Consider the following 13,228-nt stretch of genomic DNA (forward strand, 5'->3'; position numbering starts at 1 on the left):
TCCTTTCCGAAGTTTAACTTAAGAACTGGCAATGTATACGTGGGCTGAGAACAGTTATTTGAAATGTCTCTATTAAGCTTTTTCTTTTTTTGTAAACTGTAGCATCTATCTCCTGAAAATAAGTTTTATAAAGGTATAGAAACAATAAAGAATGCTATAGAACGGGCCCAATTTTTGACGTGCTCTCCGTGCTCACACCTCTTTGACCGTGACTCTCTGCGGCGGCGTTGCGCTGGCAATGTCCTTCTCGGGGGCGGCCGTTCCCGCCGGCTTGTTTTCCGGATCCGTCTGGCGGGGGGACGCGCTGCGGAGGCCGCTGCGCTGCGGAGGCCGCTGCTCCGCGGGGCCCCGCGTCGCGCCGAGGGCGGCGGCAGCGGTCGCGGCCCCTCTAGAGGGCGACGTCTTCTCAGCGATGGCCGCGCAGGCGGCGCCGCTGGCGCCGGGTCTGGGTTCGTGACTTACCCTCCTGCGCGCGCTGCCGGAGTAACGCTTCACTCTGGCTTGTGCGAGATAAGTTTTCAGAGGAAATTTTATTCATGCTTCGAGAGAATGTGTTTCTGATTGCACACACTCTCTCTTTCCTTTTTTTAAATATACATATTTACTGATGACTCCAGACAAGCTCTCAGGTGTGCTCTTGGTTATTTTGTACACGTAAAACATACTGAATACCGTAAGAAGAGACTTTTATTTTTTATTAGGGCAGTAAGAGTTTACCTTGCAGTCGATGAGTCTCTCTTGTAGATCCTCTGACTTCAGGGGGGGAAAGGGCCGGTTATAATTTATAACCGCTCTGTTAACTTCACACGCACCTGGCGTTTCCCTCTAGAGGTTGCAGGCGATTTAAAGCAAACAAACAAAAAATCCCCAAATGGCCTGCGGGGCCGTTCCTGCCTGGCGCGGCTTAGGGTGGTCGCCGCCTTCCGGAAGGTTCCGGGCGCTGCGGGCGCCTGGGGCTGCGCGGCCGGCGGTGGCCGACGCCGTGGGGGCGCGTGGGGCGCCTGCAGCCCCTCGGAGGCACCGGGTCGGGCACCGGCCGGTGCCGCAGCGTTGTGAACGAGCCGGGTTTTTAGCTGCCGTATTGCAACGGTGCAGTGAAAGCAGCGGGCGGTATATTTTGCATATTTTTTGAAGCGGAAGGAAAAGATCCATTCCCTTCAGGGTAAGTAGGGAAGTAGACTGATAAATTCTGTCACAAGGGAAGTTCATATCTGTACATGAAGTGTTTTAAAAGTGGGCTTCGGTAAACAGTGTAGGTCTCAGACTGGGGCAAACGTGTATTTGCCTACGCATTTCAGAAGGAAGTTGTGAATATTCCAGGTAAATTGAAGATTGGAGGACATCAGAAGGGAACTGCAGTTCCTGAGAGATAAAGTGTAAAAATATGACTGAGTGATTTAACACAGCGAATGCCAAAGCAGGGGTCACAGCAACCTCTTTCGGAAATACTGCGCGTAAACCTGGAGAGGGGCAGCAATGGGCAGCACGGAGGAGAGCGTGGCGGCGAAGACGGGCCGGGAGGTGCAAGGAGGGCTGGAACCGAGAGAGGAGTTGGACTGAAGTTCTCCTGCTTCGGTGGATAGTTTCAGTCTTGGTTAACATCAAATTAAAAAAACTTCCGTAGAGTCAAGTGCTGATGTGTTGGAGCATGTCGTAGCGAGTCTAACGAGACGTCGTAATCAGCTTTTAAAGTGTTTCCCTGAAAATGATTTAATAAAATGACATTGTGGGTTCTACTATTTCTGTTGTTGCCTCAACTTTTTCCTCATAATTTAACTGGTAAAAGGATGCTTTGCCTTCTGCAGCTCTTACTAGTTAACCAAGGATATGAAAGACAGGCTGGCTTATTTCCTTCTTGTACATCCTGAGTAATACAGATGTTTTGTGGATTGTGCGTTGCTTTTGCTGGGCGTTTGCCGTTCTCACCAGTGGAAATCAGTAACCATGATAGTAGTGATGCACAAGAAGGAATATGCTCCACCATTTTATGGCTGCTTCAATCCTGAAAACCTTTGTATGACCAGAGGAACCAGATTTGCTTGTATGCAGTTGGTTTGTAGAGCTGAACGATGTTGTAAAGGAGAGTTCAATGTGCAATTGAATGGAATTTCACTGTGGAAAATAGTGAATGATCACCATAAAAGCAGTTGCTAAGATTAATCTTGGAAATAACAAACCAACTGAGAAGAGATGGTCACTGAATGACTCAGCCAGGAAGGGTGTATTGAATGGTGTTTGTGTCAGAAGCGCAAAAGGGGAAAGAGCTGAAATCGGGTCAGAAGGGAGAGAGCCTAGGACAGGGAGGACAGCATAGTCCAGAATATGTTGGTGGGTCAAGGAGTGGCTTGAGGAAGCTACTATAGGTGAAAAAAGGTAGTTTTACCTAAGTGATCTAAGCCTGTAATGATACGCGTGATTGGAAGGCGAGAAGGTGGAATCTAGAGCTTTGCAAGAGACCGAATAAGCAGACAGAGGAGGTTTAATTGTTGAAGGTGTTGCATGACAAGAAAGGTTTGGAAGGAAATAATGTGAAGTCCCCTGAATATGAAGCGCTCTGTTAGTAACCAGAGAGAGAAAGGAATGAGAGAATAGCTGTTAGGAACAGTAATTTTATCTGGTGAAGTTACTGAGTTCAAGCCCTGTCTGCTTCCCCAGCAGTGGGTACCTTGGGGGCACAGCTGCTGCCACCACTGAAAGGGAATCCAAGGCAACCCCCTTGTGCCTGTAGTGCTGAATCACATTCTGTGTATACGATCAGTGATTGATTACGCAGTAAATGGGTGCTGCTCTTGTTGTCTTTGAGTTTATTATTCTTAAGTAAGGCATTTAAATCAACTGTGCATTTTTGGTAGTCTGAAAAATGTAAACACTTTATGGAAAGAAACATAAGCAGTAAGATTGAAAATAAAATATACTTGTATCTTTTAAAAGGTTTATCTTTGCCCTTCTTAAATATGCTGATTTGGCGTATTCTATTTGCTTAGTCTTTGTGTGCTGTTAAAATCAGTTGCTTTTTCCCATCTCAAGGAAATGCATCTTTGACACTTCTCATGACCTGAGTCACGATGCTGTCACAGAGCCAGAAAACATCCTTAACGGTCATGGGTAAAAGAGCAGAGCTGCTGAGGGTGTGTGTGGTGGGTGGAAGAGGGAGAGAGATTGCTATGGTTTACTTTAGTTCCTATTCTATGGGTGTTTCAGACAAGCCATTTATTATAATTATTCATGGCTATTATTATCAAGTTCTCATATGCAGTGGTTCTCAAGGCACGTTTTTTTTACATAGCTTGGAATAAATACTGTGCATTCAACCTGGTTTGAATTCAGTCATTAAAAAATATGCTAATTATTGCAGACAGAGCAAGGGAAAATAAGGTATAGGTAAAAATGTACAAAAATAAGCCACAAAGGTATTGTTAACATGTTGTTTACCATAGATACCAAATTCTAATGAGCTAACTTTGGGTGAAGGGCTGCTATTGAACTTTCCTTTTGCCTCGCCCAACACAGTTGCATACAGAGCTTTCCTTCAAGAAATACCTAGATTAATCTCTTAAAATTTTAACACAAACGGACCAGTTTTTCTGCCACTACTGTCCCAGTACTAAAAAGGAAATAGCTTGCAAAGATCTCTCTTTTTTTTTTCCTATGTAATTTGAAACGGAAGTCTGAAGGACCCAATTTTTCTAAAATTTGCATTGCTGAAGCATCTTGGAGGCATCCCTGAAGGAAAGCATGAAGGAAATGACAAGGAGCAGTAATAGTGCATACTTGTTTTCCTGAGTCCTTTATCACTGACCAGGAGACAATGTTTTACTAAAACTTCCTTGTACGAGAAATTGAATAATTATTTCAACACACAGAGCTCAGAACCTGCCTCGGTAGTAATCACATTAGCAGAGTGTTAAGTCTGAGCTTTCTGCAGAAGAATTTACAAAGTCAGGTGCAGTGCTGTGGTAGCCACACATTGTGGGGCGTGGGCAGTGCACCTTTGCATCTGTCCGTAAAATGCTACGTAGGCATACCCGTAATTAGGAGAAAACAATCTTGCAATCTGTTAATCTGGGAAGAATTGAAGGTGCAAAGCCGTGTGTAAACAGAATGGCAACTCTCTGGACCCCTGCCTGCAGCTGGCGTTTGCTAGAGATGACCTAATAGTAGAAAGGCCAGTTTAGCTAATGTTGCTGGTAACTACCATCTGGAGCAAACCAGCTGAAGTGTTACTGCTACAGTCTGCTTTTTGGCTATGTGAAGCCTGGAGCCAACAGCTGGCAATCAAGTTTTGTTGTTTTTTTTACTTCAGGGAGAGTTTTGCCCATAGATGGAGTTGAGTTTTGCACCAACAATGTTTTCGGTTAAATAAATCCTGAAAGATAATTATTAGGCCAGATGTGTGTGTGTGTGTTTCCGGGGGGAGGCTGGGTTCCAATTAAGTGCTTCAAGGCTACTTAAACTGTGCAGATCTTCGGAGTAACTGTAGTACAACAAACTGGTACCCTGTCTGTACCTGTACAGAATGGGCGGGGAAACAGTAAGAGAAGCAGATTTTCATTTCCAGTTTTCCAAAGAGCATTTTTAACATGGTAGTTAAGTCTGTGGATGTTCCTGTAGCTGCTGACGTGCAGTTCCGGGGAGCGAGAGCAGAATGCTGTCGCTGTTGCTAGCATGCCTGGCTTTGCCTCCTCTTTGCCTCCTGTAGACTGTGAATATAGCTGCTTTTCCATGCAGGAAAAGAAAAAACATGTATGGAGGAATAGTGGTCAGCCATACATCACTAACTGTAGAAGTTAATGCTGGATCCTAATTCCAAGTAGAGCTTGAATTTGGAATTGCTTTTTCATAATTCATTTTGGATTGGTAGAGATAACAGGCAGCAAAGGGATCTGTTGTAGTTTCTCATCTCTTAACCTTTTCCAGGGACAAGAGATGTTCAGGGCATTGGTGGGACACTTGGTAGCCGAGGGACAAAGCTTCTAAAACTGAAACTGGTAGAAGAAAAGAAACTTCAGAGGGAGGAGTATTATGAGGAAATGCTCAGATTTTGTGCAGATGCTGCTGCACGAAACTTGAAAAGAGTAGAGCTTAGAACAGCTGAAGTTCAAGAAGCTTGGTTAAGAGGGCAGAGGAGTCTGTCTCTCATCCCTAGCTGAGACACTTGGACTGGTGTTCGCATGCTGGATGTGTGAGCTTGCTGGTTGCCGTTACATGCCTTCCGGTGTGCAAATAGACAGAAAGTTCTGCTTTCATAGAATAAGCATGAGAATTAGTGCAGCTGTGTTTTAGAAAGTTCAGTAACAAGCAGTTTTAAACACTACAAAAACAAATGGCTGCATTACTTTCTCACATCAGTTTGCACAGAATTAATTTAATGATAGGTTTTGGACCTGCACCAGTTTAGCTGAGAGAAAAAATTGCTATGAATAGCTAAATCATGTGTGCATACATGCTGTAGCTAATACAAAATATACTTTCTTTAATGGGTGTAATTGTATTGTAAATGTTGAGGGTTAGGGTGAGAAATGAAGCTAATCTTGGGTAGAATACAGTTTGAGGAAATTGCAGTGTGGATCTAATTTAGAAGTGTTAATTTTAGTTAACTAAAGTAATTACAGCTAGCTGACTTTTGACTTCCTGTTTCTAGGAAAATGAGTAACATTTTACAAAGATAAAACATGTTTGAATAAAACAAAAGAAAAAACCCACTTTGGCAGTAATTAGTGCTCAAAGTATTGAATGTTTCTTTGGACGCTATTGAATTTGTCTGTCATACTTTTCCAAACTACTTTTGTGAGCCAGCATTGCTTCCGCAGAGGTCTTTATTCAGGTCACAAGGCAGTGTTTCTCACCAGGGCGCTGCTGTTTCCTCTTCCGACTGTAGTAGATTACAGATTATACTGGAACATGTCTGAGAAAAGGTCAGAAAAGAGGGTGAAAGTCTTGGAGCTATAGCTGGGAAGCTTTTTATTCTCATCTGTGAAACTTTTCATATTGAATAAAAAGCAAAACAAAATAAACCACCACATATATGACACTTTTGTTTTCCCTGGTATTTGCTGTTTTCCAGTTAGAAAAGGTTTTATTTCTCTTGCATTATATAATTAGTGAATGTTTAGCTGAGGAATCTTCAGCATTACACTGGGCAGAAATAACAGCTAAACAAAATTCATTTTCTCTGAAGTCAGCCTGCCAATGACTACGTAGCCTCAAGTTACTGTGCTTTTATGTACCATATTAAAGATGTTTATATGTAGTGTTAATGTCATTAAAATATGTGGGGCACTTTGAAACCTGATCTGTTAAGTCCTGTAAGATATAAAGGCTAATCAAATGATTTTGAATTCTAATGATGTTACTATTAATCAAGAGTTTTTTTATATGGGAGAGTAATAGAGGAGTAGAAACAAGAGAAAAATCAACACAAACCTTTTACTTTGTAGCTGAGAGGTGCTCAATGCCACTAATTTTTTATCTCAAGGGTATGGAAAAACTAAAATGCTTATTACTCTCCTACTAGAAAACACTGTCCTCTTTGCCTTGCTTAGTAACCAGGTGAGACAAAGTGGAGACAGACCACACACACCTGAAACCGCTAGGAGGAATTTAATAGGTAAAATTTATTTAATTTCACTTTGCTAAGTTGATGTTTGCATTCCTGTAATGTTAAGGAATATAGTTTGGGATCTATAGCTAGATCATGGATTACTAAGTACCGTTTCCTTTAACAGATCAAACTAGGTTGAGGCTGTTGTCTGCATGTGAGGCTATGATCCCCGATATAGATGTATTAGAGCTAGAGTTGAGGAAGGTAACAGTTTGGTTGCATTAAGATGGTGCTGTGCATGTAACGAAGAGAAGGGCAAAGTTACAGTAGATGGGTCAATGTAGCTACATCAGCATGATACTTTGAGGAACTAGTAGGGTACCTTGGCATAACATTGGTTGCACTGTGCTCTGTTAATATACAGGCTTCTTGGGGCTAGCATGAGTTTATCTACAGCGCTGCATTTTGTCGTGTGTGTCATTAAAAGCTGCAAAAATCAGCATGATTTTCTCCATCTCTCCTAAAAGATGATCTCTGACAGTAGAGTGCCCTGAAGTACCCCATTCAAATGCTGACCAAATTGAAACCTGGCCTGAATTCATCAAGGCTCTTAGTTGATCAGAAGAGGACAAGTTTACTATATTAATTACTTTTGATTGAATGCTTTTTATAAAGTGTTGCAAGCTAGTAAGTCTAGTACATTTTCTCCTAAGCATAGCTTTTCTTTCATGTTCAAAAATATATTTATAACAAATATGTGATTGGATGAAATGTCTATATCTCACATTCCTGTCTTTGAGTATTTTATACTTTTAAAAGTAATTGGGGGAAAACCACTCTCTACTGCTCCTAAATTAAAATTTGTAGCTATCAGTAACTTAATATTACCATGTCAAAGGTGTCTAGATGATGGATATTGACATACCCAGGTAGTTTTAAATCGGTGCATATTGCAGCTATGAAGTCAGCCTTATCCTAAATACGGAAGGTAGTAGTGTCAGGCAAAGGTGAAGCAGAAGAGACATACGCTTTGCAAGGCCTTACCTGGGAGTAGCTACTGATGTCTTTTCCACAGATGTCCAGCTTTGTCAAAAAACGGTAAATCTTGTGAAGTTTATTTTCCTTATAGCATCTGTGTTTTATAATGGTGCTTTTAATTTGTTTTTTCTTTGTCTGCTGGGATTTCTTTTGTCCGGCACTTTCAGGCCTCCCCCCACACACACTTTTTTTCCCTTCTTTTCTTTTTTTTTAATGGTGGAAGTGAGTATGTGAATGATGACTGGCTTGGGAATATACCCTTGCAAGGCTAACATGACAGGCCATTGCCTATGTGTAGCAACAAAGCCCATTGTTGTTTTCTTGCTTCACTTTTATCCTCAATTTAGTCCATTTTTCCTATGAGTATTTGTAGAATAAAATCTGTGGAAAAATGTGGCTCGGGTTTCGAATGGATGGTATGACAGTGTTTTCCAAACACTGCCAACAGGTACCAAGAGAGAACTAAGTGGTTATATTTTTCATATCTCAGTAGAAACGCTGTACTTGCAAGTAAACTTTTGCTATTAGAATACCAAATGCAGAACATCCTCTACTTTTGGTAAATTGTGTGCTTGTTCTCTGCCTGCAAGCCACTTAGTAAAATTAGTAAATAGATTCATCAAGAGCTTGAACTGAGATATAATTTTGTGCAATGGAAGTCTCAAGTGCTGATTTAGGATTAATTGTAGGAGGTTTTGTGATTTGAGTTTGGTGATAACGAGGAATTTGGACCCTTATGGATACTTTCTATCCTTCTTGAATCTGTTACATTTGAGTGGAAATGATGCAAGAGTTTCCTTTTGTGGGGCATCTTGAGCTGTGGCCCAAGCTGAAGAGGGCATATAGAAGTATAGGCAAATGCAAGGAATATAGAAAAATGAACCTTAAGCTAGGCTGCTTTTAATATATTCCATGAACAGTTTGGAAATGCACATTTGACCAAAAGGGTTTGCCTTGAACTTTGTCCTGAAGGTTGCTAAGCTCAAACTCTGGCTAATCACCAAGGCAAAGTGGTAGGGGTGCTGTATAGAAAATATTAGGACTTTAATTTTTGAGAGGGCACATTTGCTATGAAATTGTGGTGGTGCTGCTGCTGGTGATTAGTTTTCTCTAAATTAATTGCAGTAGAAAGTGTTCCATGAGTAGTCAGTACAGTGTGACTTACATGTAACATTCAGTATAAAACCAACTTAGCCTTTGAATTGTTGGTGCTAAGTGAAGCTACTCTGTTGTAGCTATAATTTGGGGGGGTTATTCTTGCCAATGTATGCATTACCTTACGAGTGTTAGTATATACAGTCCACACACGGCAAGGTAATTTGAGTACACAAAACATGTTTGGTGTTTCTGGAGGACTTAAACTTTGGCTTGTTTGTCGCGTCCTTTGACAGTGAATCAACAACTGCTTGAACTGCAGAAATAATGTTGATGCTTGACTGCATTCTTTGTGCTCTTTGGGCCTGATCCTACAATCGTTTGGACACAGAACTCCCATTTAATGCAAGAGGAGCTTCACACTTCTGAGGGCTGGAGGAATGGAGGGTGGCTTCTCACTGAGTTTCTGGAGGCACGCAGTAGCGCGCCATAAAATTGTGAGGTTTTCTGAATGACTTACTAAATGTAACGTTTGACACTTCCATTCCAATAGTGAATCTAGAATAAAGCTTTTCCTAAATGCGTAGTAAAGAAATGATGCTAGTCAGAAAGTGCGTTTACTGTATCCCCAAGGCTATGCTGTTAAGAAGACAAGGTTTAATCTTTCTGATAGGTCTGAGGTAACATTTTGTATACACTGAAGATATGAATGTATAGAACATTTATATCGTAAAAATAGCTTAAAATAATTCAGTGAAAATGAAAGAAAATATTTTTAGACTTTTTCTATAAAGCAATATTTTCCTTAACCTGGTTCATCTGCAACATCTCAACATTATTGTGGTCAGATTTTCAAGAACAACTCTACCATCAGAAGTAATTTCTCCTTTTTGCAGTGTTCCAATTTTCATTTTTTGTCTTGTATCACAGTTATTTAAAATACATATAACTAATATTGTTGTAGAAATAATAACTATTGCCTAGCAATCTATTTGAATATATGTTGGATATTTACATTTTTTTAAGTGACTTGAAATTTTTTACATCTATACTGTGAAGTGCTGAAACTTATGAGCTCTACTTCAGTTAATTTTTTATGGAAGTTTGTATACATAAACATTAAGCTATTCTTTTAAAATGGAATTGTTTGAACTTGGAATATTCTTTCCTTGAGGAGTTATGGACAAATCACATCTCAGCTCTTACCTAATGTTGCACTTAGCAAATTATTCTCTGAGGACTGGAAGCAATTTACGAAGGAAATTTTATATAGGTACAGTTTTAGCAGCTGGGCAGTGCTTGTGAGAAAGATAAAAATCTATTTATTTTCCTATAGTTGTTATGACTGTTTTCAAATGAAAAGGATATGTTTTTTTCCTTCTGTACAGAGTAGATGCCACAGCTTCTGTTAGTATCTTATTGTAGCACAAATTTAAATGCTCATGTTAATGAAAGTGTAAATATCACGTATCAAAGTGAGTCAAAAGTAATGTTCTTAAGAAAATACTTCTTGTAACTGAATTGTACTGCAAAGTGCTTAAAACATAATTTAGCCAGAAATTTGGTAAAGATGTAAAAGAGTAATGCATCTTTATAGCTTTGTAATTTTCTAGTGCCAAAGAGTCTTAGATTTTGTTCCCTTTCACCATCTTTTTAATGCATTTTTCAGTTCTTTTTATACACTTTATTATTTTTCTTTGTGATTTCTTTTCTGTGAGCCTAAAAATACATGTGATTTCACTACTATATTAATATTTCTTAAAATGCTAAATGGTCAGTTAATCTCGTAGTCTTCTGAGTATCCTTAACTGCCTTGGGATTCCTCAACCTGAGTAGAAATAAAGAAACTCATCCTCTTGTAGGAGGGACGTCTGTAAATATCTCACCTTTCTGCTGCAGATATTCTGTTGAATTAACTGAAAGTAAGTTTTGCATTTGGAAAACTATGTGATGTTGACAGGGGAGTAATTAAATTTGCCTTGAGAAAGAGAGAGAAACCTGGTGCAGTGCAGTCATTCGGTTCAGTAGTTCATAGTTAATCATTATATTCCTAACAAGTAAAAGAAAACAAATTAGAGGCAGTTGCAACCCTTTCCGTAGCTATCGCTCCCTGTTTGCTGTGTAGCATGCAGTCGCTCGTGGTGAATGTAGGAGAGTGAGACGTTTTCAGAGAGGCTTTGATTACATACAGCAGTAACTAATTAGACAATAATGCAAAAAACTATTCATGCTGCTTTCTATAAGAACCAGGGATGCGTTATGAAACTAATCTTAAAAAATTAATTGCATCTCAGTCTTAATTTAAAAAAAGAGTTTGTTTTTTTTTTCCCTTCCTGTTTCTTTTTATTCCAAGTTGGTGCAGGAAAATTGCTATTAATGAAATCGGTTCTCTGAGACTTCAGTAGGGTTGTTATTCATTAAAGCCTTGCTATTTCTCTTAAAATGTATTGACCAACATTCAGGCCAGATACTGAAACACAAAATACACTTTGTAATTTCATCATTTTTGTTATTGTGCTTTTCTAAGATGCAGAGGTCTATGTACTTTGTAGAAAAATAAATAAAAACCCAAAGCTTACAGTTATATAGTATTAAAAGAAGGGTAAAGGAAGCATTGAGTGTCTTTAGGATGATGAGACATTCATTAAGATTTTTCCGCCTTCCTTTTCCTATTTTCAATCCATCTGAAGTACCATTAAAGCTTTTCAGCCAGCTTCCTGTGAGAAACTCTTTTCTGTGCTGTTTTTCTTCCTTGAGAAAAGGTGGCTGCTCTTCAGTCAGATTGTATGGATTTGGCCTGGGATTTGTATAATATCTGTGTAGAATGCATCAGTTGTTTAGGGACCTAATTCCCAATATGGCTCCCTTTTGATTAAGAACAAAGCCAGCATTTCACGGCATTATAGGAACACTGAAAAACAAGTTAATGATCTAAACCTTTTAATTCATGGTTGCTTGTCTATTTAAAGTACTTCTGACTCTGTTATAAACAGACTGGCCCCTTTTTTGTTTAACTCCTTTCTTTGGTTTCTTCACATTTCTTTCTCTACTATCCATGAAATTTGTAGCTAGTTTCCTCTTCTAACTGAAGAATGAAAGATTGTGACTACAGAATGATACAGAAAGTAAGAAAGCGTATCTCAATTGGGTGTGTATCCAGCACAGACCTCTTTGAAACAAGCTAAATTTAGTGTATTTAGGATTTTTTTGGTTATGTTTTTTCCCCTTCCTTCTTTTGAATAGGTATATTTTGCTTGTTTTATTTCTTTTTTGAATATAAACTTTGTTACTCTTTCAATACTTTTTTGATCTTTAAATATGTTTTGGGTTGGCTCTACTCTGTATAGATACTTGTGGTATTTTTTCCTCCTTTCTTAGTACGGCAGATTTGTATTATGTCTGCCTTTATCCCTAAAGACAACAAGAGCGACCGTTTCAGGACTTTCAGTTATGAGCTCAGTATGTGGTACTTCAGGAAAATAGTTCCCTTCGAGAATATATATATTTTTAATAGCAAATTTGAATCTAGGATTTGTTTTTTGGACTGAACAGATCTTTCTGTCAAATGACAGCAGCATAAATAATATCCTTTCTCTAGAAGGGAACCTTAACCCCCATAAATAAGTATAGTGGGTGTATCTGTTGTCTTTATATTATTTTTGTTATACATACATACATACATGTGTATATATATATATATATATTTTTTTTTTTTTACTTGAATTCAAGATGTCTCTTCTGGGTTTGTTTCTGTTTGTGATTGGAGCTCATTATTCCTTTTTATTAGCAATGATAAATGGAGAAAAAATTTCAGTAATATATTTCATTGCTTCTTTATCCTATCAAGGTAAATTGAACAGCCAAGACACTTACAATAACTTCACAAACAATAATCCTGGGAACCCTCGACTCTTGCCTCTTCCAAGTCTGACTGTGGTGTTGCCTCTTGCTCAAATCAAACAGCCAATGACATTAGGGACCATCACCAAACGCACAGGGTAAGTGTATCCTCACAAACCTTTCTTAACTTTGTTATTTGTGATTTAAAAAGAAATAGTTTGTGTCACTAATGATATTTAAATTATTCATCCTTTTATTCCAGTATATGTGATTTAATGACAACAAAATAGATAGGAGAAAAGTTGTGGTTGGGGGGGACTAGCAAAGAAAATTAGCATCATGTAAGCAAACAAAACCTAAAAACCAGATCTGTCCACGAAGTCAGGAGTGCTTGTTTGGATGGGTTATTTTCTTGCAGTCTGCTGTATGGGAAGTACTATGTCAGTGTACTATGCCGTACACTGACATCAGGAGAAGTTTCACACCACAAATTAGTATGATGCATAAGCAGACCAGTATTCAGTCAGAATAAGTTATGAAGTGGTTTTAACCTTTAAGACACAAAAAATGTTTGTTTTGATTTCCAAACTTTTCCATGAGAGAGAATTTCTGACAATCACAGTACGATTGGATGAATATAAAGAGGAAATGTAATTCCAGTATTTTCTTGACATTATTTTTCCATTTAAGTGACTGTTCTGTACCATGATGCTC

The 13,228-nt window shown here is 39.0% G+C and overlaps 1 protein-coding gene across 8 annotated transcripts in view; it reads left to right on the top strand.

The window, feature by feature from the left end:
* The window catches only part of BCAS3 (BCAS3 microtubule associated cell migration factor), a 372,839-nt gene that overhangs the window by 126,019 nt on the left and 233,592 nt on the right, over window positions 1-13,228 (top strand). For all 8 annotated transcript variants that reach the window (XR_009960449.1, XM_062592657.1, XM_062592659.1 and 5 more), the window contains one exon: window positions 12,522-12,672. Coding sequence is in view for 7 of the 8 variants with exons in the window: in XM_062592657.1 (XP_062448641.1) it covers window positions 12,522-12,672 (151 nt within the window). In the remaining variant the exon portion in view is untranslated. The remainder of the gene's footprint in view (window positions 1-12,521; window positions 12,673-13,228) is intronic.

Source organism: Rhea pennata, chromosome 20 (assembly GCF_028389875.1).
Source record: "Rhea pennata isolate bPtePen1 chromosome 20, bPtePen1.pri, whole genome shotgun sequence".
NCBI classification, from domain to species: Eukaryota; Metazoa; Chordata; class Aves; order Rheiformes; family Rheidae; genus Rhea; species Rhea pennata.